This window comes from Heptranchias perlo, chromosome 18 (assembly GCF_035084215.1).
Source record: "Heptranchias perlo isolate sHepPer1 chromosome 18, sHepPer1.hap1, whole genome shotgun sequence".
In the NCBI taxonomy this organism is placed as follows: domain Eukaryota; kingdom Metazoa; phylum Chordata; class Chondrichthyes; order Hexanchiformes; family Hexanchidae; genus Heptranchias; species Heptranchias perlo.
The window spans coordinates 34589963-34617140 of NC_090342.1; the positions used below are offsets into that span (position 1 = coordinate 34589963).

At 44.2% G+C, this 27178-nt stretch overlaps 1 protein-coding gene across 1 annotated transcript in view; it reads right to left on the reverse strand.

The window, feature by feature from the left end:
- Nucleotides 1-9179: 9179 nt before the first annotated feature.
- Nucleotides 9180-27178, reverse strand: part of LOC137334753 (cystine/glutamate transporter-like) — a 47903-nt gene continuing 29904 nt past the window's right edge. The window contains exons 7-12 of the mRNA XM_067999686.1: nucleotides 25650-25773; nucleotides 23876-23979; nucleotides 21196-21292; nucleotides 17088-17237; nucleotides 13137-13314; nucleotides 9180-9937 (exon numbers count right to left, since the gene is read on the reverse strand). Of these exons, the coding sequence (XP_067855787.1) occupies nucleotides 9873-9937; nucleotides 13137-13314; nucleotides 17088-17237; nucleotides 21196-21292; nucleotides 23876-23979; nucleotides 25650-25773 (718 nt within the window). The 3' untranslated portion in view covers nucleotides 9180-9872. The remainder of the gene's footprint in view (nucleotides 9938-13136; nucleotides 13315-17087; nucleotides 17238-21195; nucleotides 21293-23875; nucleotides 23980-25649; nucleotides 25774-27178) is intronic.

Genomic DNA, 27178 nt, shown 5'->3' on the forward strand with positions numbered 1-27178 from the left:
TCTCCAGTGAGGACAGGTACTGAGGGGGAAAAACAAAGTCAAATCAATAATCAATATCTCATTAGTTCCTCCTGATTTTGATCAATTTTAAGGAGATTGGTACTCTTGAGGTAGGAGGAGGGAGCATCTGTGATGTCATTGGAATAGTTCAGACACAAGTATTGTTCAACTCACAAGTATTTTCAGTTCTGGAAAAGGCAATGTAGCTCGGGGACTGCACCTCAGCTTTCATTATGATGGAAGGTTTTTGGGCAGAGTCAATTCCTGTAACAGTCATCGCCAAGTCTGCTCTGAAAATTCATTTCAAATTCCACCGAGCACAACAGCACCAGACAAGCATAATGTATTACTATATGACTTTTAAATGTATCCATCAATATATTAGAAAAATTATCACAAAGTTTTCATGTCTGTCACTTTGCCCATCAAACTTTTTGATTGGCTGAAAACAACAAATTGCAACACTATGACTATCCTGACTCACTTATAAAGATAGACTGTGAAAATCTCCCAAACCTGAAGCTCACAAACAATCAAATCATTCATAACACTTTTTGAAACTTTGTATGCCAACTTACTAAAGGCTAACATCATAAAAACAAAAGAATTACATATTTCACAATGAGATGATTAAATTATCGTGCTATCAAATTATCCTGTGATGTTGAGTACCTTCTTTAAGAGTTTTACTGGAAAGTCCCAGTTTGTCTTAACAAACCTGCACTTGCCTCCTCCATCCTCACCTCCAACAAATGCAAAGAGCTCATGGACTATTTTGTCACAAAGATTGAGACCATCTGTTCATTGTCTCTGCACCCACCCACCACCCCCCCCCCCAACAACCTGCTTCCCCTTGCCCACCAAGCCAAACCTCACCCCAGGCTCCCCCCTGCCTTAGCCCTGATCCCATGTCCTATCTCCCTTCATGCCATCTCCGAGCTCATCTTGTCCACGAGACTCATCACCTGCTCACTTAACCCCATTTGCAGTAAACTGTTGACCACCCAACTTCTCTTCCTAGCCCCCCATGCTAGCTGGCATTATTATTGGTTGCCTCTCTTCAGAGTCCCCTTCCCTTTCAAAAGAGCTATCATCACCCACCCCCCCACCTCATAAACTCCTTCTGTCCTTGCAAACTATCGTCCCATCTCCAACCTCCCTTTACTTTCCAAAGTCCTTGAAAAATGTTGTCACCTCTCAAATCCGTGCCCATTTTCCCGGAACTCCCATGTTTGAATCTCTATAATCAGGTTCAATCCCTGCCACAGCACTGAAATAGCGCTAATCAAAGTCACAAATGATTCTCTGTGACTGTGTCCGTGGTGCATTATCACTTCTGGATCTCTCTGCAGCTTTTGTCAGTTGACCACGCTATCCTCCAACGCCTTTCCTCCATTGTCCAGCCCAGTGGAACTACCCTCACTGAGTTCCACTCTTACATATCCAATCATAGCCAGAGCATCTCCAGCAATGCCTTCTCTTGCTGTCCCTGCATAGTTACAACTGGAGTCCCCAAAGGATCTAACCTTAGCCCCCTTCTCTTCTTTATCGAAAAGTTGTCCTTTAGGATTAAGGAGACAGAAAAGGAGGTGGGAGGTTGTATCTGTATGATGCCAGGGCGACATTGTAGGTGTTCAGTCACTAACTTGGGACCAACAATACGTTGCCATCCTCACCATCTCCTATGGAAGGACAGAGTGCCTCCCCATGAGTTCCATGGCCTTCTCCTTGTATGGTATGAGGGTTTAAAGGTATACTCCCTCTTGTTGCCTGCCTCTGGCAGGCATTGTGCATTGATTTCTCCTGGAAGAAGATAGTACGAGGGGAAGGCTAGCAGTTGGGGAGTGCCACGTGCCATGGGAGAGCTTTGATTGTATCAGCCTGCTAAAGTGATTTGATTGTATCAGCCTGCTAAAGTGGAGGATGGAGTATTCAAGTCCTACATGTAAGTAATTATTATTGGGGAGCTGGGCAGCCTCAATTTACAGCCCAAGGTTCCAAGTTACAGCCTCCCTTATCCCAGAAGGGTTGGGTGTCAGCCTTGGCTCAGTGGCAGTACTTTTGTCTAAGTCAGAAGGTTGTGTGTTCAAGCCCCACTCCAGAGACTTGAGCACAGAGACTAGGCTGACACTTCAGTGCATCACTGAGAGAGTGCTGCACTGTCTTTCAGATGTTAAACCAAGATGTCTGCCCTCTCGGGTGGATGTAAAAGATCCTATGACACTATCTGAAGACCAGCAGAGAAGCTCCTCGGTACCTTGGCCATGATTTATCCCTCAACCAACACCACCAAAAACAAATCATCTGGTCTTTATATTGCTTTGTGCAAATTGGCTGCCACATTTCCATGCATTACAACAGTGACTACACTTCAAAAGTACAGTACTTTGGGACGTCCTGAGGTCGTGAAAGGAGCTATATGAATGCAAATTCTTTCTTCCTTTCTTTACATGTTGCTTTAAGGTTAAGAGTGGACTGGTGCTCAGGTTGAACAAGGGGAAAAAGTGTCCAGTGTGTTACTTTCCCTGCCCTGGTGAGGTCATTAAACGTCTTGCGGCACTGGGGGTGAGAAATGTCACTCGGTGCCAGTGCCACTTCCTTCTAGGTGGTACAAGTGATATTCCTGGCAGGTTTGCTGGCATGGGCATCCAGGAGTCTGTTCTTAATTCCTCGAGGTGGGCTTGGAGGTCCGAGTCAGAAAAACACTGTGCTCTTCTGTGCCTGGATGCCACGGCCTGCTGACTTGTCTGCCTGCTCGATTCAGAGGATCCAGAAGGCAGATATTCTTCAAGAATATGATGAGATTGTTGAGACATGCAGTGAGGTTATCTGGGAGTCAAGGGAGTGAGCCAAGCACTGCTCCTTCCACACTTGGTTGTCCCCCAGCCTGCTGCAGCAGAACTGTCTTTTTAAAGGCTGCACTCCAGTTTCCATGTACTCCAGCAGCTTACACACATTCTACACGGAGTTTACCCCACTCCCTTCGCCACTGGGAATGCAAATAAGCTGATTCAGGAGACCCTGGTATAACAGGAGCACAACTCACACATAAATTCTCCCCCATGATCTTGGAGTTGCTGGTATAGCACCATAACCACTAGGGCGGTGTACCCTCAACGTTATAAAAGTACAACAACTATTTTCCTCACAAAACCCCTTAGTAGCCTCTCATATTAAATGAGACGAAGTTCCATTTCAACCTGTAAGAATGAGGATAAGAATCACTTAACTGACCAAGACAGAGGGGCAAAATACATAAACTCATTCACAGGTGCAGTGACTCACTGCCTCACTGCAATGTAACCAAGACTGGAATATAACGATCCTAAAATGTAACAAAGGAGAAACGAAAAACAGAAAATAAACAGGACACCATGAGAACAAAAAGTTTTAAGCAATAATTCAATTTAATCCAATTTGAGACATCTTTTATAGAAATGTGGGAGAATGCTGTTTTTGTTCTATTGACAGATCGCATGTTTCAAAACGGTATATGTCTCCAATATTCTTAATGGATCGCTAGTTAAGAGAAAAACCAAAGGAATTTCACCGCTCTACAGAAGTTCATCCCTCCCCCAGTTTAAAAAAAACATCCACAGGGATAAGCAGATCTATATGAACTTTTTATTTAGTCATTTAACAAAATAAAGCCAAAAAAAGCACAAGGAACTGGCAACAATAAGTACAACCTGATCTGCAGAACTCGTAAAAAAATTGTCCGAAAAAAAGGAAAGACGACTATATTCTGGTTTTGTCTTTGTTGGATGTGTGTACAACGATTATCTTTAGCTGCAGCTCCAGGTGTCGCCAGTTCGTGGCTATGGTGAGTGTTACTAATCCCGTACCAGGCTCTCGTTCCAAGGGCTGCACAACCGGGTTATCATTTTAAAATATCAGGTTACTTTTTCTAAATGTCTACGATCCAGACTTTAACCCTCCCTCCCCCCATACAGTGTTGCAAGTATCAGTTCAGTCATTTACCAATAATTTTAACATTTAGCCCCCTGTCCAATTCCGAAGTCTCGAGTGCAACAAATCCAGTCATAAAGTTGCAGAAGTTTATTTCTAGTCGGGTTACGTGGCAAGGGTTGAACCATCTCGCAGAACGCTGTTCTCACGCTTTATTCTGCTAATTTCTGCAGTGGAATTGTTTTATACCCTTTATACACTTATGTAGCTTTAAAAAGTTAGACAACTAGTCTTAAAAAATCAATCAGAAAATACTGCATAAATCTGGAATATTTATACTGTTCGTATCCCCATCCCACCGAACCCTGCCAGTTCCCTCATTCCGATTGCTACCCCTCCCGTCAGATTGCACCCAGTGCGGTAACATGTAAAACGCTCGGACACTTGAAAATCTCGTTCTTTTCTAAATTACCTTCAAAGACAAACTTCCAAAACACCATGTCCAGTGTCACATAACTTACCTTTCTAATGCCTCAAGAAACACGTGTTATGAAAAGATGAACTTTGTCCTCGCAGGACTGGAAACCCTGACCTATCAAATTACTGTTTAAATAACTCCTTTTTTCTGCCATGTTAAGTAACTGTTCTGAGTGCAGTGTGTGTCTGGTGCTGTAAACACTTACGGATTGATGCAACTGGGTTCACAGTTCCACTGAAAGGTCTACCAAATAAAAGATTAAAACACTCCAACACCAGCACGTCTGTCCACCAAACATTGACCCTGTGAACAGTAATGTCACTTATCGATCATTCCTGAGGCTGTAAAGTCCTTGGTTCAGTTTCAAGCTAATGTTGCGTTGCAGTCACCTCTCGCTAGAAATGTCAGTCTTCTCATCAGTGCTTTTTCCTCTAGGTAAAATCTGATTGCATTCCTTCACCAGGGTGGTTTCCAGTCCTTCTCAAGACCCTGGCCAGCTACCACATCTATGCCTATAGTTATGGCTTGATTATAACTCGGGGTAAATCATGGGAATGGATAAGAAATTGGCCGAAGGGTAGAAAACAGTGGGTTCTTGTTAAGTGGAGTTATGTTGGGGTCCAATGCCTCAGGGCTCAGTGTTGGTACCACAACTGATTCTAATTTACAGAAATGAGCTAGATTCAGAAGCTCAAAACACATTCAGCAGATTAGCAGAAGATACTAAACTAGGAGGGACAGTGGAATTGAAGGAGGCAGCCCAGAAATTACAGAATGAGTTGGACAAAATTTGTAGGTAAGCAGAATAATAGCAGATGAAATTTAATGCAGGTAAGTGTAAAGTACAGTACACAGGAAGAAAAAATGGGCAATCCATGAACAGTGCTGAAGTAACTAAGTAGCTAAGAATGAAGTTGAAAGAAACTTAGGAGTCTTAGTAGATTCAACATGTCCAACCAACCAACACAGAGCAGCAATCAACATAGAATGTTGTACTACACAACCAAAACAGAATATACAAGTCAGAGGAAGTCATGAGCAAATTGTATAGTGCTCCGGTCAGATCACACCTGGAATACTGTGTCCAGTTCTGGTTGCCAAGAAACAAGAGAGACATTCAACCACTGGAGCCAGTGCAGAGAAGAGCCATGAAGCTGATTGCTAAAGTTAAAGGTCTGAGCTATGAGAAAATGCTGGAGAAGCTTGGGCTTTTCAGCTTAGAAAGGTGGAATCTGAGAAGTGATCTTACAGAGGTATGTAAGCTAGTTAAGGATATGGAAGAAGTAAAGCTGGATTAGTACTTTAAATTAAATTGCAAAAATAGGACAGGTGGTCTAACTAGTAAAAGGTAACTCTAAGGTTTTAAATTAATTTTTATTTTTAATAAAAAATAAATTGGAACTCAAATTATGATCCTGTTCCCAGTTTGATTTTGGACAGGTTATAAAGTACCATAGAGTGGTGGGACGGAGACATTGATCTACTGGATAGTCACTGTGAATAGCGATTTTGTGCATCAACTGTGCGGATCTGTTTGCCGTATGTCTGCTCCATCCAGTGCTGCAGCAAATGGACAAGTGCTCAATGTCGGAACCTTCCAAGTGAAGATACATTTTCAAAAAGTTTAAAAGAAATACAGAGCAGGATGCTGTTCTGTGGATAAGTATTTATTTGTAGTGCTACTTACCTGCAGTGTTACCTTTCCCCTTTTACATCAGCTGAACAGCAAATAGTGTTGATTTGTTTTTCCCTGTAATTTATTAACAAAAGATTTTTCAGTAGTTGTCTGTCATCAACAATCACTTTGGTGCTCACCTCTACTTTACAGGCCTGGGAAAATGTCAAAGTCACTTTAAGAGGACAGCAGTGTCCTTCAAATCCAGAACCACAGAATTTTGAGGGATTCCCTAACTGGAGAAACATGTGGCTGGTTTTCCAAGGCATCATTCACTTAGATTGTGATTTCAATCAGTCAACAAGTGCAGCGTTCTTTAAGCTGATATGGGACACGCTAGTGCCATGCAGCACTCCATCAGGTAATCCTATTAAGAACTAAGGAAACCCACCCATAAAGGCACTACCAATTTGATTGTACACCAACTGAGATTGGAACCGGGATCCCTGATGCAGCTGCCAGCCTACCGAGAATTAAGCCATTAGAGTTATAGCTGGCTCATAGTGGAAGTGAATTGTTAAGTCCTTGCTACCTGAGAATTTTGTACAATGGGAGTGAATGGGAAGGAGTGTTACATCCAAGCATCAAATGAATAGTGGACTTCAAATTACACATCACTGAAAGCATCCTAATGAAAGATCCTGCCAATGCAGAGGCTGTTGCAGTATTAATATGCTTTCATCATATGCTACCACCATATTTATAGTCAACTTTTAGAATTGTGAAACCAAGAGGAAAGGTCAAGCCATTGTGCAGGACATCACATGCATTGAAATGGGTGCAAGAGATGTCATAAATCAGAGAGTAGACTATATGAGGAAAGGATGACTCATCGAGATAAGGAATTTTACAGTTTCAGGGGCCTAAGAACAAATAGGATTAGGAGACAGTGAAGTTTTGATTTCAGCACAGTGAGAATATAGGGGGACAAAGAGCATGCAGCACAACATATTTGCAGCTTAAGAGGAACCATATAGTACTGATAAAACATAAAGAGACAAGAAAGGTTGTAGCAAAGTGAGAGAGGTTGAAGGGTACAAATGAGACAAAGATCATTTATCATACAAGAAGCTTTTTCTTGTATCCCATCTAAGAGTGCAAGAGAGATATTATTAGAGCCCATTTAAGGGTGGGAGTAGTATTCAAATGAGGAAACCAAACTTCTTGGACACAGCTTTAGTGACAAAGGAGATGTGGGAGTTCCGTTTTAGATCAGATATATTTACAAGGTATATTAAAGACATCTAGGGCAGGACAGTTACTGAACTGACTTATCCTTTTCTGCCTCCTTGAATCAATTTCCTTGAACTCCTGAAAGTTCGATATGGGAGTTCAGAATCTTTGATCCAAAAGTAATGGGAAATTATTTGGTCCTTGAGAATCCTATATATTTTCTGAATTATGCAGGCAAACTTGAGATATGGGTATAAGTTGTGCAGGCAGAGAGATCCTTTAAATGGATCACTTCCACTGGGCAGATCTGCTCTTGGCCTCTTTTATCTGCTCATAAGTTACACCAAAGAAATGTTGAGTGAAGGCAGAAATGAGGGGAAACTTTGATGCCTTATGCCATCCATTTAATTTGCACCTATGTGCTGGTGAAGGGGCGAGCAGAAGAAATGGCCCCTCCCACATGGATGAGAAATTTAATTGTAATGAAAGCAGTGTGTAAACCTGCCCTAAAATCTGACTTTCAAAATTGAGATGTGCCTGCATTATACCCCTACCTTACCAACACCAATATAGATTTTCAACCCATTGTGTATGTGATGAAGGAGTTGGTATCTGTTAAGATTGGGACAGGATGTATATTGCTGATGGAGGAGCTTGAAAATGAGGTAAGCCCTGTGCAGGTTGGAGGATCTTATATTTGTGAGTGACGCAATGGCCAGGATTTTCCAGTTTTGCACTTGCCAGCCTGTGATTTTCCACCCATTAAAATGTTTGGGTGGTAATTCGTTGGCTGGTGAGCACAGAAGTAGAAAATCCTGGCTGCTATCTTTATTAATAAGGAAACCAGCATTTAGTTGCCCAGCGTCACAGACAGGTACAACATTCAGTACAGACAAGTGAAGAAGGTGCTTCAGTGGAAAGGTTGCCCTTTGCAGAAGTGAGTTTCCCTAACATCCAGGAGGTGAGAAAGACTATGAGCGGAAGGGAGCTGAATGAAGCTGTATGAGTGATAGAGGATGTGTGTATTGACACCATTGTGAGCTCATTGAACCTCTTCTTGCACTGTGTGGTAATTTTTGGGGTGATGGAGGTTGCACTGACTGCCTCTACCATCTCCCTCCAGACAGCCTGCACCACTCTCTTATGGGAGACACGTGCCAGCATGTACTGGAGAGTAAGAAAGGAGAAGATGAGTATCTTTTTGAACTGAGGTAGGGTGAGAAGAGTGCCTCTGTAACATTGTGACAACCAGATAAACAACCTGGGTTTAGCAACAGAGAGTACCGATACATATCTACAACAGGCCTCAATTTCACCCCAAGAAATGAGGAAACATCCCAGCAATTTTTGCTGCAACATTCTGCTTTGCAAGTAATAGATAATTAAGTTGTAACAAGGCTACTGGACTCTCAATGTAACTACAGGTCATAGATCTATATTCTGGATTTTTTTTTCAGTTGTCAGCTTTTTGAGGATGCACACCTTTTTTGAAGCTGTAAGATGCCCAGGTTGGCATGTATGAGTCCCTCTTCCTGTCAAATACCGGCTCCTCCATCACCAGCATGCACACGAGTACACAGTCCATCTACCTGTACCTCCATCACCAGCATGCACACAGTTCCTGTATCAGCTCCTCCATCACAAACACAACAACTATTTCACTCTCACATATCAGCTCCTCCGCCCACAATCTGTAATTACTAGTATACCTCAAAAGTATGGTAGAAAATCGACATTCCATCATTACCATGATTTCCATGAGTATTTTTACTTTTGTAGTGGTTTGTAAGGTCAGGCTTACTTGTTGGACACTTTTGCACCCCAAAATATCCTGGGAATGATCTGTATCTCCCAATCTTGAATTGACTCAAAGTCACCAGTAAAATACTGTGGCTTTCTCATTATCTATTTTGTTAAATATGAAAAATCAATATTCTAGTCCACTTATATGAATCTGGAGCTTTATTGACTATTTTGGTGGTGTTTGTTAGTTTTTGACAACATGCCTCAGCAGATGTAGTTAGTCTGTAATTTGCTGATGTTTGTCAGGCATATCAAGTTTAAAAAAATGTTCTGTAATTTTTATTTCAAACAAAATGAGGCACTAAAGCAGCTGGCTTCTCTGATTTATGGACTTGTTCTTGTAAATTAAAGCCCCTAATTTTTGGGCCCACAAGTTTTATCAACCAATTTATCAGTTTCAATACATAACAACAGTCACTGCACTTCAGAGTAATTCATTGAATGTGATAATTCTTAGAAACATGGTAAGGCATAATTTCTCACACTCTTTTTAACTTTCTTTTTCTTTCTTTTGTTCTTTCATTCTTTAATCCTTTCTCTCAAATTTGTTGAAATGCGTTTATAAATTCTTCAGCCTTGATAACTAAGCATAATTTATCCAGCACCTGCTTTCATATTACATAATTCAGAGAATTAGTCACAAAAGAAGTAAACTAGTGACGCTAACAGCAGATTTTCTTACAAAACAATTTTACATAACACAGAGGTAGTGAGAAGAGCATTTCTCACACACCGATCATATCCTATCACTCAGGACACGTTGTGCTTTATGGATGACCCCTTGCAATGATTCCATGATTGTGCAGAAGGGTTTGAGTGTTCTCTGTCAGATTCTCAGTAGGTCACAATCTCCTGTTGCACCACTTCCATTAAAATCTGCAATTTGACAGTGAAGAGGTCTGGAAGAGCAAGCAGATGCACTCTGTAACTAATGTTGGAGCACAAATATCGGTAGAAGGCATTCAAACATATTTAACACAGTTTCATCATACAAACAGAAGGATGTTAAAGTTAATAATGATTTTTTGCAAATGTTTAACTATTAAAGGAGTATTAAGGGGGCCAATTGTTTCTATAAGCGATAACCTTACAGATTGCAGATGTATGGTTCTGGCACTGAACTAGCAGCCCTGAAGTTGAGTTCAAATATCACAGTGGCAAATTGTGAAACTGAATTCAATAAATCCGATAATTTTGGGCTAGCACCAGAAAAAAATAACTGAAATCTGCCTGATTGTTGTAAAAAGCCAACGTAATCACTAATGTCCTTCAGGGAAGGGAACCTGCCAGAACCACCTTTATCCCAAGTCCAATCCATGTAGTGACTCTTAATGCCCTCTGAAATAGCCTCAAAAGCCACTCTGTTGTACATACTCTCTGGACAATAAGAGATGGACATTGAATGTGGCCGTGTGAGTGCTGCCTATTTTCTGAGAACAAATAGGAAAAGGAAAAAGGGGGCTTAATGAAATATCAGATGAATCTTACGCACTGAACAAATGTCAAGGCTAAGGCAGAGCATACTTGAAATTCTTGCATTTACTGCAATCAAGGCACTTTGCAATTCTTAAGTGCAAGTACACAGATTGATTATATGTAGGGTCCTGAACAACATGTAAGAGATTATTTTCCGATCGGCATTATTTTGATGCTGGTGTTAATCCATTTATTTAAAATAGGTTAATGCTGTTGTTAGGTGGTACCGGTCAGAAAATATACCCTGCGTCATATAGTGTGTCACATTGTTTTGTTACTAACATCTGTGAATGACATCAGGACTTACAACTGATGACGATCCTTAGGAAGCAGGCGAGTAGAAAGGTTTCTTTGTGGGCATATTATTCAATGCCCTGCAGCCATTATTTCCACATTTTTTGCAATTCATTGCATGGGGATTTTTAACCTGGACCAGATAGGACAAATGAAATCAATCTTTCTCCCTCTCTCCTCCCCCCCCCTTTCTGTCCTCCCCCCCCCCCTTCTGTCCTCCCCCCCCCCCTTCTGTCCTCCCCCCCCCCCCCCTTCTGTCCTCCCCCCCCCCCCCCCCCTTCTGTCCTCCCCCCCCCCCCCCTTCTGTCCTCCCCCCCCCCCCCTTCTGTCCTCCCCCCCCCCCCCTTCTGTCCTCCCCCCCCCCCCCTTCTGTCCCCCCCCCCCCTTCTGTCCTCACCCCCCCCCCCCTTCTGTCCTCACCCCCCCCCCCTTCTGTCCTCACCCCCCCCCCCTTCTGTCCTCACCCCCCCCCCCTTCTGTCCTCACCCCCCCCCCCCTTCTGTCCTCACCCCCCCCCCCCTTCTGTCCTCACCCCCCCCCCCCCTTCTGTCCTCACCCCCCCCCCCCCTTCTGTCCTCACCCCCCCCCCCCCTTTCTGTCCTCACCCCCCCCCCCCCTTCTGTCCTCACCCCCCCCCCCCTTCTGTCCTCACCCCCCCCCCCTTCTGTCCTCCCTCCCTCCCCCCCCCCCCCCTCCCCCCCTTCTGTCCTCCCTCCCTCCCCCCCCCCCCCCCCTCCCCCCCTTCTGTCCTCCCTCCCTCCCCCCCCCCCCTCCCCCCCTTCTGTCCTCCCTCCCTCCCCCCCCCCCCCCTCCCCCCCTTCTGTCCTCCCTCCCTCCCCCCCCCCCCCCCCCCCTTCTGTCCTCCCTCCCCCCCCCCCCCCCCCCCCTTCTGTCCTCCCTCCCTCCCCCCCCCCCCCCCCTTCTGTCCTCCCTCCCTCCCCCCCCCCGCCCCCCTTCTGTCCTCCCTCCCTCCCCCCCCCCCCCCCCCTTCTGTCCTCCCTCCCCCCCCTTCTGTCCTCTCTCCTTTCTCTCTTTTAAAAACAATGCAGAGTGAATGTGATCCCTAGCTGGCATGAGATGAAGTCCAACCCAGGTGATAGCAGACAGCCCATAATGGGGGTGATGATATATTGGCAGTAAAGGGGTTAATATAAGAGTAAGAAATCTTGGAAGGACTATACTATTTGGAGGAAGGTTCTAAATACAATTCCTGAATTTAAACATGTTTAATTAAGGAGAACCTTTTAGTAACACTAAGTACTGGTGCAGAGGTACTTGACAAAGAAGGAAGGAACCAAATTAGCTATATTCTTGAGCTTTTCATTTCTTGGTCTTTGCTATAAAAAGTCCCACCCTGAATGGACAGGACTGCCCATTTGAAATTCATCAAGACCTTGATGAAACCACCTGGGTGGTTGAATATTCTAATTGTTTTAAGTAAACCCAGTTGACTGAGTGAGAGAGAAAAAAAACACCTCTGTGTACTAAACAAAACAAAGCAAAAGTGCTGCTGAAACATATGCAGATTGCTCAAGTATATAGCTAATTTGGTTCCTTCCTTCTTTGTAATTTAAATTCAGGAACTGTATTTGGAACCTTCCTCCAAATAGTATAGTCCTTCCAAGATTTCTTGCTCTTATATTAACCCCTTTACTGCCAATATATCATGGAAACTAAATACCTGATTTTGTAATAGAAAGTGGAAATCCCTTCTCACCCTATGACACAGGCCAAGTAGATAGGATTCTGTTTTGCAGTCTCATTCAAAGAATGGCATCTCCAACATGAAGTTACCCTTGCCACTTTGCATATGGGTGTCAACACTGGATCTGATCTCATGTACATTCCAAGTGTAGCATCATCCAATTGACTCATCCAAGGTTAAACTTTTATAAAAGCATCCATCTAATTGTGGGATCTTGCAACTTCGCCTATGTAAGGGTAAGTTTTATGAGGCTGTGCTCCCAGTATGGAGTCTTGCCTGATGGGAGCCTGCTTCGGAGAGTCAGCTGTGGAGGTCATCTTGCCCAATTTGCATGCTTTTGATTATCTGGTAATTCAAATTAATCACTGGAAAATTGGGAGGGGACTGTGAATTGGGCATGTTGCCTTTCTGTGCCGGATTCTCCAATTCCTAGCTCATTAAGCAATGCTTCCTGCTGGGAGAGGAGCCTCACAATATTTACACTAAGGTTCACTAAGTTCTTCCAATGAGGCTCAGATTAAAACCTACACTTTCATTTCCTATTACTCCATATTCATCAGGTCCTTTGGATCCTTTATTTCACCCCTTATCACACAGGTATGACTTTACATCTCTGTACTTACGATGTGCTTTTCTGCACCAGGCTGGTCCTTGAGGCCGGCATACTATCAGGTAATAGACAGGTACACCGGACAGGGTTAAAGCGCAGCCAATCCCAGTGTTAATAGGGTCTGAGTAAAGGGATGTGACTACAATGAATAGGCACAGTACAGTAAAGATTCCAGGAATGATGATGGGAACCTAAGGAGATAAAAGCATTTTTGATCAGATCACTTCCCAGTTACTTTTAACAGTAGTGTTATTTAACTGCTTCAAAACAAAATAGTCTTTTATAATTTATTAATAAATATATCTAATAAAATGTACACATTGTGTTATATAATGCATACTGATTATTTTATTTTTAAAAATAATATATAAGCCTCGATCTTGCGAGACCGGAAAGACTGAGGCTATGCTCACCTTGACACGGGCACACCTGTGCTGGCAGTGAGGAAGGCTGACGTCACCCAATTTTGTGACTAGTTCAGCCTCTTCATTATAATGGACTCCCTGCACTGGAAGAATGAGCACATGGAGCCTGACCAACACTGTCATTGGTTGGTGGTGGGAAAACTGGTATAGCAGCAACATTTAAAGAGCTTCAGCTTGTAATTAAAGAGGAATTACATTTTGCAGTGTACAAATTGTACCTCGGGTGTTTTCATCCACTATGGAGGAATTTGGGGAAAACTTGCCCCATATGGGGATGAAGCTTTAGAGGTCCTGCTGCAGGTGGTGCAGCAATGGCGGGTGGTGCTGTTTGGAGAGGATAGCCACACTTCTCTCATATCTCAGGTATAAGCTGCTTGGATAGCTGAGTGAGTATGTACAACATCCCAAGTCTGTACATAGAATTACATAGAATGTAGAGCACAGAAACAGGCCTTTCAGCCCAACAAGTCCACGCCGGTATTTATGCTCCACACTAGCCTCCTCCCCCCCAAATCACCTAACCCCATCAACATATCCTTCTATTCCTTTCTCCCTCATGTGTTTATCGAGCTTCCCCTTAAATTCATCTATGCCAGTCGCCTCAGCTACTCCTTGTGTTAGCGAGTTCCACATTCTAACCACTCTCTGGGTAAAGAAGTTTCTCCTGAATTCCCTATTAGATTTATTAATGACTATTTTATATTTATGGCCCCTCTTTTATGGTCCCTAATTGGCCCCACCCCTCCTCTTACACGTAGTAAGAGGAGGGGTGGTGCCGATAGGGACCATAAAGGAGATCTACTCATGGAGGCAGAGGGGATGGCCGAAGCACTAAATGAGTACTTTGCATCTGTCTTTACCAAGGAAGAAAACGCTGCCAGAGTCTCAGTAAAGGACGATATCGTTGAGATGCTGGATGGGCCAAAAATTGATAAAGAGGTGCTTGAAAGGTTAGCTGTATTTAAAGTAGATAAGTCACCCAGTCCGGATGGGATGCATCCTAGGTTGCTGAGGGAAGTAAGGGTGGAAATTGCGGGGGTACTGGCCATAATCTTCCAAACATCCGTAGCTAGAGGAGTGGTGCCAGAGGACTGGAGAATTGTAAATGTTACACCCTTGTTCAAAAAAGGGTGCAAGGATAAACCCAGCAACTATATGCCAGTCAGTTGAATCTCAGTGTTGGGGAAACTTTTAGAAATAATAATCCGGGACAGAATTAACAGTCACTTGGACGAGTGTAGGTTGATTAGGGAAAGCCAGCACGGATTTGTTAAAGGCAAATCATGTTTAACTAACCATGAGTTTTTTGATGAGGTAACAGAGAGGGTAGGTGAGGGCAATGCAGTTGATGTGGTGTATATGGACTTTCAAAAGGCATTTGATAAAGTGCGGCATTGTAGGCTTATCATCAAGATAGCAGACCATGGAATAAAGGCGCAGTAGCAACATGGATACAGAATTGGTTAAGGGATGGGAAACAGAGAGTAGTGGTGAATGGTTGTTTATTGGACCGGAGGGAAATGTATCGTGGTGTTCCCCAGGAGTCAGTGCCAGGACCATTGCTTTTCTTGATATATATTAATGACTTGGACTTGGGTGTACAGGGCACAATTTCAAAATTTGCAGATGACACAAAATTTGGAACTGTAGTAAACAGTGAGGAGGATAGTGATAGACTTCAAGTGGATATATACAGGCTGGTGGCATGGGCAGATACGAGGCAGATGAAATTTAACACAGAAAAATGCAAAGTGATACATTTCGGTAGGACGAACGAGGACAGGCAATATAAACTAGAGGGCACAACTCTAAAAGGGGTAGAGGAACAGAGAGATCTGGGGATATATGTGCATAAATCGTTGAAGGTGGCAGGGCAGGTTGAGAAAGCGGTTAAAAAAGCATACGGGATCCTGGGCTTTATAAATAGGGGCATAGAGTACAAAAGTATTGAAGTCATGATGAACCTTTATAAAATACTGGTTCGGCCACAATTGGAGTATTGTGACCAGTTCTGGGCACTGCACTTTAGGAAAGATGTGAAGGCCTTAGAGAGGGCACAGAAGAGATTTACTAGAATGATTCCAGGGATAAGGGACTTTAGTTACGTGGATAGACTGGAGAAGCTGGGGTTGTTCTCCTTGGAACAGAGATGTTGTAAGGAGACTTGATACAGGTATTCAAAATCATGAAGGGTCCAGACAGAGTCGATAGGGAGAAACTGTTCCCACTGGCGGAAGGGTCAAGAACCAGAGGACATAGATTTAAGGTGATTGGCAAAAGAACCAAAAGGTGACATGAGGAAAAACTTTTTTACACAGCGAGTGGTTAGGATCTGGAATGCACTGCCCGAGGGGGTGGTGGAGGCAGATTTAATCATGGCCTTCAAAAGGGAACTGGATAAGTACTTGAAAGGCAGAAATTTGCAGGGCTACGGGGATAGGGTGGGGGAGTGGGACCCGTTGGATTTGCTCTTGCATAGAACCGGCGTGGACTCGATGGGCTGAATGGCCTTCTTCCGTGTACTAACCTTTCTATGATTCTAGTTTTGGACTCCCCACAAGTGGAACTTCTTCTCTACGTCTACCCTATCAAACCCTTTCGAAATGTTAAAGACATCTATCAGGTCACCCCTCAGTCTTTTCTTTTCTGGAAAAAAAGCCCCAGCCTGTTCAATCTTTCCCAATAGGTATAACCTCTCAGTTCTGGTATCATCCTAGTAAATCTATTTTGCACCTTCTCCAGTGCTTCTATATCCTTTTTATTTTTTTTTATTTGTTCATGGGATGTGGGCGTCGCTGGCAAAGCCAGCATTTATTGCCCATCCCTAATTGCCCTTGAGAAGGTGGTGGTGAGCCGCCGCCTTGAACCGCTGCAGTCCGTTATAATATGAAGACCAGAACTGTACACACTATTGCAAGTGTGATCTAACCAAGGTTCTATACAAGTTTAACATAACTTCCCTGCTTTTCAATTCTATCCCTATAGAAATCAACTGGGCTGCAGGGCCTGGGAACAAAGTTCTCTGAGATCAGACAGAGTCCCAAAGTATGTGAGGAGGGTGTTGGAAATTTCCTCATCGGGTTGGAGTTATGGCGGCAGGAGTCCTGCTCACCTCTCCACGTCCGCCTCAGCCCAACCCATTTTCCTGGGTCAGGACTTATTAATTATGCATGGCAGCTCCCGGCGGGTTTCCCACCATCAAGGGGGAACCGATCAGTGCAAAGGAGGAAACTCTGCCAGTGCTGCAGCAGAGATGGTGCTTCAGCAGCAGAAGATCCAGTGATGGACCTTAAATGGGCAGAAGTGCCCCTGGATTATCGGAAACAAAGACCCACTGAAGGCTTCGGCGGAGATCAGGGCCTTCAACAGGTAAGTTATTGGGAACAGAATGGAGGGAGAGGAGACGGGTACCAGGCCATCTACCTTACTAAAAAAAATTCAGACATGGTAAGACTGAGCCAAGAGCTGGAGCTGGCAGTGGGGAGAATGCCCTGGTACTGAGCTGCCCTCTGCTTAATGAATAACCTATTATATTGTACCTTGAATGGACGGTGTAGATCTGGGTTTTTGTAGCGGTGTCGGATGAGTCCAAGGGTTACAAGCCCCATAAACAACCAGCGGGGAAAGCTGTTTAAATTCAGCAAACCATACAGATCACCAATGAAAATCATCAAAATGACCAGTGGATACTGAGGAAGAATAGAAATAGCTTACGAACTCTGGAGGAAATGCATTAAATACTTTGACTGCAGACACTGCATGAATCTAGAGGATAGTGCACAGCTGGTAAGGAGTTACATGCAATTGAATGGATACCTGGCAGGGAGTTACCTGAAGAATAATTGATAAGTAGGAGAGAGTTATATACAGCGTAATAGTTGGCTACACGTTCAATGTGATGGCAATTCTTCTGCATTAATCTGAAGGTGCTAAACCCTGCAGCAAGGGGTGAGCTTTAACTGCTTAAAAAGGAGCAGATTTACTTTCCCAGTAAAGAAACTACAGTTTCTATGTGAAAATGATTTTGCCATAGTATTTCATGCCATTGCCATGTGGGAAGTGTACTGGCTTCAGAAAATGCATTCAGGGAATAGCCTAGCTCATTTAAAATGACATGACATTGTTTATGAAACTCATTGAACTCAATGGCATCGTGAGGAAATCAATACCACTGCCACAAAATGATTTAGAAAAGAGCTTCCGATCCTAACGGCCCACATTGTGTCCTCCAAAATGAATGGCACTGTCCACATTTTGTCTACATATCAGGGCAGATAATACTATACTATACAGTGGCCACAGGACGACAGTTCTTCAGGTTTGCCTGTATTTGCACTGAACTGAGCTGCCCTTGCGCAAAAATGCAACCTCAGCTCATTTAAATATTGATGTGGAGATGCCGGTGATGGACTGGGGTGGACAAATGTAAGGAATCTTACAACACCAGGTTATAGTCCAACAGTTTTATTGGAAAATCACAAGCTTTCGGAGGCTTTCTCCTCAGTCAGGTGAGTGTGGGATTCCATGAAAGGTACCGCATATATAGTCAGAGAACAATGCCTGGTGATTACAGATAATCTTTCCAACTGCCCGTTGTCAAGGCAATCAAAGGAGTCGAATAGTGTTCAGACAGAGAGACATTACATACAGGACTACTGAATATACAAACGGTCAGAACCCAAAGACAGAAAGAGAGAGAGAGAGAGAGAGAAACATCTGAAAGGAAGAGAAAGAGAGAGAATGGCCAGTTGTATTAAAAACAGATAACTCTTTTTTCACTGGTGGGGTTACGTGTAGCGTGACATGAACCCAAGATCCCGGTTGAGACCGTCCTCATGGGTGCGGAACTTGGCTATCAATTTCTGCTCGACGATTTTGCGTTGTCGTGTGTCTCGAAGGCCGCCTTGGAGAACGCTTACCCGAAGATTGGTGGCTGAATGTCCTTGACTGCTGAAGTGTTCCCCGACTGGGAGGGAACCCTCCTGTCTGGCGATTGTTGCGCGGTGTCCGTTCATCCGTTGTCGCAGTGTCTGCATGGTCTCGCCAATGTACCATGCTCCGGGGCATCCTTTCCTGCAACGTATGAGGTAGACAACGTTGGCCGAGTCACAGGAGTATGAACCATGTACCTGGTGGGTGGTGTCCTCTCGTGTGATGGTGGTATCTGTGTCGATGATCTGGCATGTCTTGCAGAGGTTGCCGTGGCAGGGTTGTGTGGTGTCGTGGACGCTGTTCTCCTGAAAGCTGGGTAATTTGCTGCATACGATGGTCTGTTTGAGGTTGGGTGGCTGTTTGAAGGCGAGTAGTGGAGGCGTGGGGATGGCCTTAGCGAGGTGTTGGTCATCATCGATGACATGTTGAAGGCTGTGGAGAACATGGCGTAGTTTCTCCGCTCCGGGGAAGTACTGGACGACGAAGGGTACTCTGTTGGTTGCGTCCCGTGTTTGTCTTCTGAGGGGGTCTATGCGATTTTTCACTGTGGCCCGTCGGAACTGTTGATCGATGAGTCGAGCGTCATATCCCGTTCTTACGAGGGCGTCTTTCAGCGTCTGTAGGTGTCCATCGCGTTCCTCCTCGTCTGAGCAGATCCTGTGTATTTGCAGGGCCTGTCCATAGGGTATGGCCTCTTTGACGTGGTTAGGGTGGAAGCTGGAAAAGTGGAGCATCGTGAGGTTGTCCGTGGGCTTGCGGTAGAGTGAGGTGCTGAGGTGCCCGTTTTTGATGGAGATTCGTGTGTCCAAGAAAGAAACCGATTCTGAGGAGTAGTCCATGGTGAGTTTGATGGTGGGATGGAACTTGTTGATGTTATCGTGTAGTGTCTTCAGTGATTCTTCGCTGTGGGTCCATAGGAAGAAAATGTCGTCGATGTATCTGGTGTATAGCGTTGGTTGGAGGTCCTGTGCAGTGAAGAAGTTGTGCTCGAACTTGTGCATGAAAATGTTGGCGTATTGGAGTGCGAATTTGGTCCCCATGGCTGTTCCGTGTGTTTGGGTAAAGAACTGGTTGTCGAAGGTGAAGACATTGTGATCCAGGATGAAGCGGATGAGTTGTAGGATGGCGTCTGGAGATTGGCTGTTGTTGGTGTTGAGTACTGAGGCTGCTGCAGCGATGCCGTCATCGTGGGGGATACTGGTGTAGAGTGCCGAGACGTCCATCGTGGTGAGAAGTGTTCCTGGTTCAACTGGTCTGTGGGTGCTGAGTTTTTGTAGGAAGTCTGTAGTGTCGCGACAGAAGCTGGGGGTTCCCTGTCCGATGGGTTTCAGGATGCCCTCGACGTATCCAGAGAGGTTCTCACACAAGTTCTCACAAGGATGCCCCGGAGCATGGTACATTGGCGAGACCATGCAGACACTGCGACAACGGATGAATGGACACCGTGCAACAATCGCCAAACAGGAGGGTTCCCTCCCAGTCGGGGAACAGTTCAGCAGTCAAGGACATAGGCCACTGAACTTCGGGTAAGCGTTCTCCAAAGTGGCCTTCGAGACACACGACAACACAAAATCGTCGAGCAGAAATTGATAGCCAAGTTCCGCACCCATGAGGACGGTCTCAACCGGGATCTTGGGTTCATGTCACGCTACACGTAACCCCACCAGCGAAAAAAGAGTTATCTGTTTTTAATACAACTGGTCATTCTCTCTCTTTCTCTTCCTTTCGGATGTTTCTCTCTCTCTCTCTCTCTCTCTCTCTCTGTCTTTGGGTTCTGACCATTTGTATGTTCAGTAGTCCTGTATGTAATGTCTCTCTGTCTGAACACTATTCGACTCCTTTGATTGCCTTGACAACGGGCAGTTGGAAAGATTATCTGTAATCACCAGGCATTGTTCTCTGACTATATATGCGGTGCCTTTCATGGAATCCCACACTCATCTGACTAAGGAAAAAGCCTCCGAAAGCTTGTGATTTTCAAATAAAACTGTTGGACTATAACCTGGTGTTGTAAGATTCCTTACATTTAAGTATTAACATAGCACTCCAGCACACAATGCATGATATACTGGGTCCAGGGGGGCCGGATAGCCCATGGGCAGCTGGTCGCCCTTAAAGCTGGTTCTCATTTGCCTGTGTGCATTGCTTCTAATGTTTTTGAGGAAGCCACGCAGATCACCAATGAAAATCATCAAAAGGACCAGTAGATACTGAGGAAGAGATAGATTACAAATACTGGAGGAAATGCACTAAATACTTTAACTGCAGGCACAGCATGGATCTAGAGGATAATGTATTGAAGTGTGAAAGAAGTGTTGGGAAACCCTTCCTCGATACAGAATCAGTAATGAACTTTGGACAGACATAAGCTTCATAGAGAATCGAGAGTTGTTGCGGAGAACACCACTATTTGGCATGAAACAGAAAACCCAGCTTTGAGGCTATTTTGGCATCAGGGCAGATGTGAAATTTCCACGTGAGGTCCGATATTCTATTTACAAGGTATGCTATAGAGAAAGAGCAAAACAACTATTGGACCAGGGAAAGCAGTTAAGAATGCTCAAAGATCATTCCAGTTATCTGACCTATAGTACCAAACAAGATGGGATTGGGAAATAGGATGTTACTTATTGCAGAATATTTTGTTGGTCACATATATTAGATAGTAATCAGCACAGCCAGGGAGTACTGACGTTAACTGTGATCTGTACTCACCAGTAAAAGTACAGCTGGAAGAGGAGTGTGGTGCCGGATGTGGATCATGGAGAAGAGAATTGGCCATTGATTTTCTCTTGAAGCCACAAAAAATACTCTTTTGCAAGACAGAAAATAGCATGTGTTATCAAGGACATCGCACACCATGACCGCAGCACACGTGTCTCAGTGTCAGCTCCTAATATGTACAGCACTCACTGGGTGAAAGAGATTGTTACATTTTTAGACTTCACTCAGATATTTCTCTCATACTCAGTGTCAACAACTGCTCCAGTAAGTGAGCCCTTGCTCCCTACGAACTGGAGTGCGACCTTGTAAGTACACAATCCAATAAAGTAGCACTGTCCAGAAAGCTATAAACTAGGAATCAGATTCATTAAAAATAAGTTAAACAGTGTCATAAACTCAATGCAGCGGATTTAATTTGATTATAGAATTTCTAAGTTCTACCTTCTCGAACACAAAAATAACAAAACATCCCACATTTTCCTAACTCTCTAAATAATACTAAACCTGGATTGATATCTGTAACATCCCTTTATGTGAGGTTTAGTCCACCAACACTGAGTCCCTAACCTCTATCTTGATGGGGTCAAAAGGACTGAACAACTGGCAGAAACATGCATCTCATCCTAAACAAAGCTGTCAATCAATTCTTACCTCAAGCAACACCCTGAGATAGCTCCCTTCAGGGTGCTCAGCTGGAGATGTCCCTTCTTGCAATCAATTCCCCTTTATGTCACAAATCCATCTTACAATTTGCTCCTGGATCTTTCACATGGCCCACAGAAAACACTTTTGCTCCATAGGAGTTTTGAACTATGAAGAAGAACTATTTTGACACGTGTCCAATACGCCACAAGTGGAATCTACATTGGGACTTTGCTGTCATTGACGAAAGACTAAAGCAATCTTCACCTCTTCTCAATACAGCTCTTAAGAACCTGGGGAGCTGCAGGAACAGGCATGTGTGCTTCAATCAAATGCAAGAATGAATGTCTTCCTCGCTCAACTTTGTAAACTTTAAAGATCAGAAACTATTTTGTTTCAGAATGTAAAATTTGACTCAACTTCAACAATTAATTTATACAATAATGTCAAAGAGTAGATATTGTTATTTGGTAAAAGATGGGCTCAATTTGGCCTCTTTCAGGAGGTAAATTACTTGTTACTGTTTCCAGTGATCTTAGTTATACTAGCTGTGATGCGTGGTTGCTGCAGACTGACTTGAGTCTGGCTGGCAAAGAAATGTAGAAATAACAGAGCTTTTTGCGAGCATGCTTTGATGCATGTGTGAAGCTGCTTTCTCCCAGCAACTAATCTTTAATGTCAGGAGAACATGGATGGGAGTATACTTTCTCCTAACTGTAAAACGATTCTGTATGCAGTTTCCAGGATACCCAATTGACCATGTAGGCACTTTCAAAATGCAGCTTTGCACTGGGCTGAAATGTTCCAGAGGTACCAAATTGTTTTTGGAGGTGGGGTAATTTTAACCCCCAAGAATGGGTGGGTTGGGGGTGGGTGGGTAGGAAAAATACTTCGGGGTTTAACCCAGGCACATTAGGATGCGTGAGCAACAGAAACCTGGAAGTTCCATCCCCACTTAAAGCCGGTGGGCTGATACTTAAAGGGGCAATGTGCCTTGTTGCGATAATTGAGGCAGTTAATTTTTATGTGTATTAGAAATGTAAAACAAATTTAACCTTACCTATTTCGGGTTTCCCATCGCTTCTGATTGACATCAGGTGAAAGCAGGCAAGAAGGGCCAGATCCATGAGGGGAGTGCCTTTATTGCACTGCTAGTAGGCCAGGATGAGTAGGAGTGCTTCGTCCAGGCCCAACAACTCACCTGGCCGATCGGACCCCTGCGATTGGCCGATCCCCCCCACCATGGTGGAACCCCCCCACTGATGGTGGAAGCCCCCCATGTCCAACACCCCCTCCCAATGGCCGATGCCCCCCCCCCCCCCCGGGTGGCCGAGATCCCTCAATACCTCTGATCTTCTCTTGATGTCCTCCAATCTTTTGGTGATGATCTCCAATCTTCTGGTGATCTGGTCACCTCCCAGCCCCCGATTCCCCACCTCTGATGTCCTCCACTGTTCACGATCTCTCCCTCCCTCCTCTCCAATTCCCACCTGACAGCCAGCCAGCCTGTCAATCAGGCTGACTGCAGGGTGCGAAACACTGAGGTAAAATATATTGCCCTCATTAAGGTCACAATCTATGGTTGCGACCCTGCCAACGGATTTCGCGTCTGATTAACTCCCTCCCCGCAGTTCCCTTCCCACCTCCATGTAAAAAATCATGCCGAGGTTACTTGGCTTTTGTGCATTTGGGAGTCAGATCTGGTGTTATTCTGCTGCTTTTCATGTCACATGAAGCCACTTCGTATTGATTTGAAAGTTCAGCATAATTGTTTCTTTATACTTCTTTCTCTATCTGCCACTAGAAGCATTTATCAGTTTTTGATGGTGGAAAGGGAAAGAATGGTTTCCTCCTTAAACCAACCAGTAAGCTGAGAAATGGCGAAAGTTTGAATGTTGGTACAATTGAGAAGCCAGTTGCAGTGTTTTGACCTCCACTTCTGGTGTAATAAAGTGTTCCCTTAACATCAGCTCAGATGCTCGTCCATGTCAGAGTCATCACCCAACCCCACAGACTTTCTCAGTATTACCTGGAAACAGCAAACAATGCTCCATTTATTGCCCCAAGGCATGACAGTGCAACAAGAATTTGAATCACCGAGGATAAGCCTTTCAGGGTCCGTTCTCCAAAGGTCTAATAAAAAAAAGAGCACAAATCATTATTTGGAAATGGAGTTTCCCCTCCATACAAATTCACTGAAATGTTGACAAACAACCCACAGGCAGTATAGTCATGAACAAATGACCTGTTTACATTCATCTGAATCTTGCAGAACCTTTTTATAAGGTGTGGGAACAAGAACATTCTCAACTGGTCATCCAGCTCATTTTAGACAACAACTTGCACTAATTTCTTTAATGTAGAAATTGTGCTAAGGTGCTTTACAGAGGCAGGGGATAAAAGCAGAGGAACAGATGCTGAGACACAGGGAGAGTTTGGAGAGATAACCAAAAAGCTTTGTCAAAAGATAGGTTTTGAGAAAGCTTTTAAAAGTGGAGAGAAAATTGGAGAAGTGGAGGGGTTTGGAAGGGAGTTCCAGAGAGTAGGGCTGAGACAGCTGAAAGTTCTTCCACCAACAGTGGAGCAAAGGGAGGGCAGAATGCACAAAAGGCCAGAGTCAGAGGACTAAAGGCTGTGGGAAGAGATATAAGCATGGAGAAGGCTACAGCGATCAGTTGAGACAAGACTGTGGAGGAAAATTTTGCCTCATATTATGTTTTGGCTCCAGGCTTTTTCAATTTATGTCTTTTTTTATGTTTTAATGTTCTAATGTTCCTTCTCGTACTTTTTGTCTTTTTAGAGAAATGGGGGCTGAAAATTCATGGCCCTTCTGGTGTAACTCTGATGGGAGTGCAGCAGAAAGGCTGCAAATTCGGTTGGGACCTGGATATGCCAGGTCCTGACCTTGCCCCATAATTTCCGTCTGTGGTGTGGGGGGGTGGAGCCTACATCCACCTTAGACAAGGTCATTGATGCAGGAGGGGGGTGGGCCTGGGGTGAGACTCCCTATGTTGGGAGTTCCTGTGTCCCTGTCCTCTCTGAGGCCTGGCAGAGCGTTGACGGTTGGTACATCAGATGAAACTAGGCCTGTCAGGCCACCAAATGGCAGATGTGGGCTAACCTTGTGGTCCAGGTCACATCCCTGTCCTGGACCTCAGAAGAGGAGGGCCCATTTTCTCTCTTTTTTTTTTAAAGACAGCCTTCTTACACAGGGGGCATGGGGGTAGCAGGGTGTTTCCATGGGTGGGACCCGGCACACTATTAAGCATCACCATTCATGGCCTTTGTGGTAGTCCCTCACAAAGGCACAATTTACAGGACACATTGGTGCAGTAGAGTATTATTATCAGTTTGCACTTAAAGACTTGTAGCATTTGGTGTGTAGCGTGCAAACGGGAACTCTCTGATGTGTTCATACTGAGCTATACATCTATCTAACTTGGGGATGCTTTCATAGAATCATAGAACCATAGAATCATTGAATGGTTATAGCACGGAAGGAGGCCATTCAGCCCGTCGAGTCCGTGCCGGCTCTCTGCAAGAACAATCCAGCTAGTCCCACTCCCCTACCTTATCCCTGTAGCCTTGCAATTTTTTTTCCTTCAAGTACTTATCCAATTCGCTTTTGAAAGCCTCGATTGAATCTGCCTCCACCATTCCCTCAGGCAGTGCATTCCAGATCACAACCACTCTCTGATAATTACATACCTAAACAAGCTGGGTTCAAAATGCACAATAAAAATTGAACAGGAAGCAATAATAGGAGAAAAATAGATTATAGTGGAGTGTTCTTAGTTACCTACCACGGCTACTGCACCAGATGCCAACACCTCGTCTGCTGTCATTACTGTGTAGTAGGCCACATTTGCAAGCAGGTAGAGTAGAGTAACAACTATCAGAGAGAAGATAGCTGCCAGAGGAATATTCCTATAAAAACACAATACATAACCTGAAACTGTTTGATGCAATTAATTTTGCTTAATATTCATAGAATCATAGAATCATAGAAGTTACAACATGGAAACAGGCCCTTCGGCCCAACATGTCCATGTCGCCCAGTTTATACCACTAAGCTAGTCCCAATTGCCTGCACTTGGCCCATATCCCTCTATACCCATCTTACCCATGTAACTGTCCAAATGCTTTTTAAAAGACAAAATTGTACCCGCCTCTACTACTGCCTCTGGCAGCTCGTTCCAGACACTCACCACCCTTTGAGTGAAAAAATTGCCCCTCTGGACCCTTTTGTATCTCTCCCCTCTCACCTTAAATCTATGCCCCCTCGTTATAGACTCCCCTACCTTTGGGAAAAGATTTTGACTATCGACCTTATCTATGCCCCTCATTATTTTATAGACTTCTATAAGATCACCCCTTAACCTCCTACTCTCCAGGGAAAAAAGTCCCAGTCTGTCTAACCTCTCCCTGTAAGTCAAACCATCAAGTCCCGGTAGCATCCTAGTAAATCTTTTCTGCACTCTTTCTAGTTTAATAATATCCTTTCTATAATAGGGTGACCAGAACTGTACACAGTACTCCAAGTGTGGCCTCACCAATGCCCTGTACAACTTCAACAAGACATCCCAACTCCTGCATTCAATGTTCTGACCAATGAAACCAAGCATGCCGAATGCCTTCTTCACCACCCTATCCACCTGTGACTCCACTTTCAAGGAGCTATGAATCTGTACTCCCAGATCTCTTTGTTCTATAACTCTCCCCAACGCCCTACCATTAACGGAGTAGGTCCTGGCCCGATTCGATCTACCAAAATGCATCACCTCACATTTATCTAAATTAAACTCCATCTGCCATTCATCGGCCCACTGGCCCAATTGATCAAGATCCCGTTGCAATCCTAGATAACCTTCTTCACTGTCCACAATGCCACCAATCTTGGTGTCATCTGCAAACTTACTAACCATGCCTCCTAAATTCTCATCCATTTGAAGGTATGAGTGATTAATGGCAGATTGATGATGTAGTTGGTTGGTGTACTGGTGATGGGAAGTATACACATGATTCCATAGATACTGGGATTAAGTTCTTGGCTTGGGACAGTGCCAAGCATGAGAGAGGTGACCTGCTCCATGCTGCTCTCTACCATCCTCTACGGATGATCATGAGAGAGTTGTTGGATAATGGGTAGGTACCAAGAAATTGGAAACAAGTAAACATGGTGCCTATATTCAAAAAGGGCAATAAATGAAATACCAGCAAGTACTGACCCATTAATCTTACTTCAATCCCATGTCAAATGATGGAATCGATTATCAGATGTAAACTTAAAGATTATCTGTACAATAATAACCCAGTAAACAGAAGTTAACAT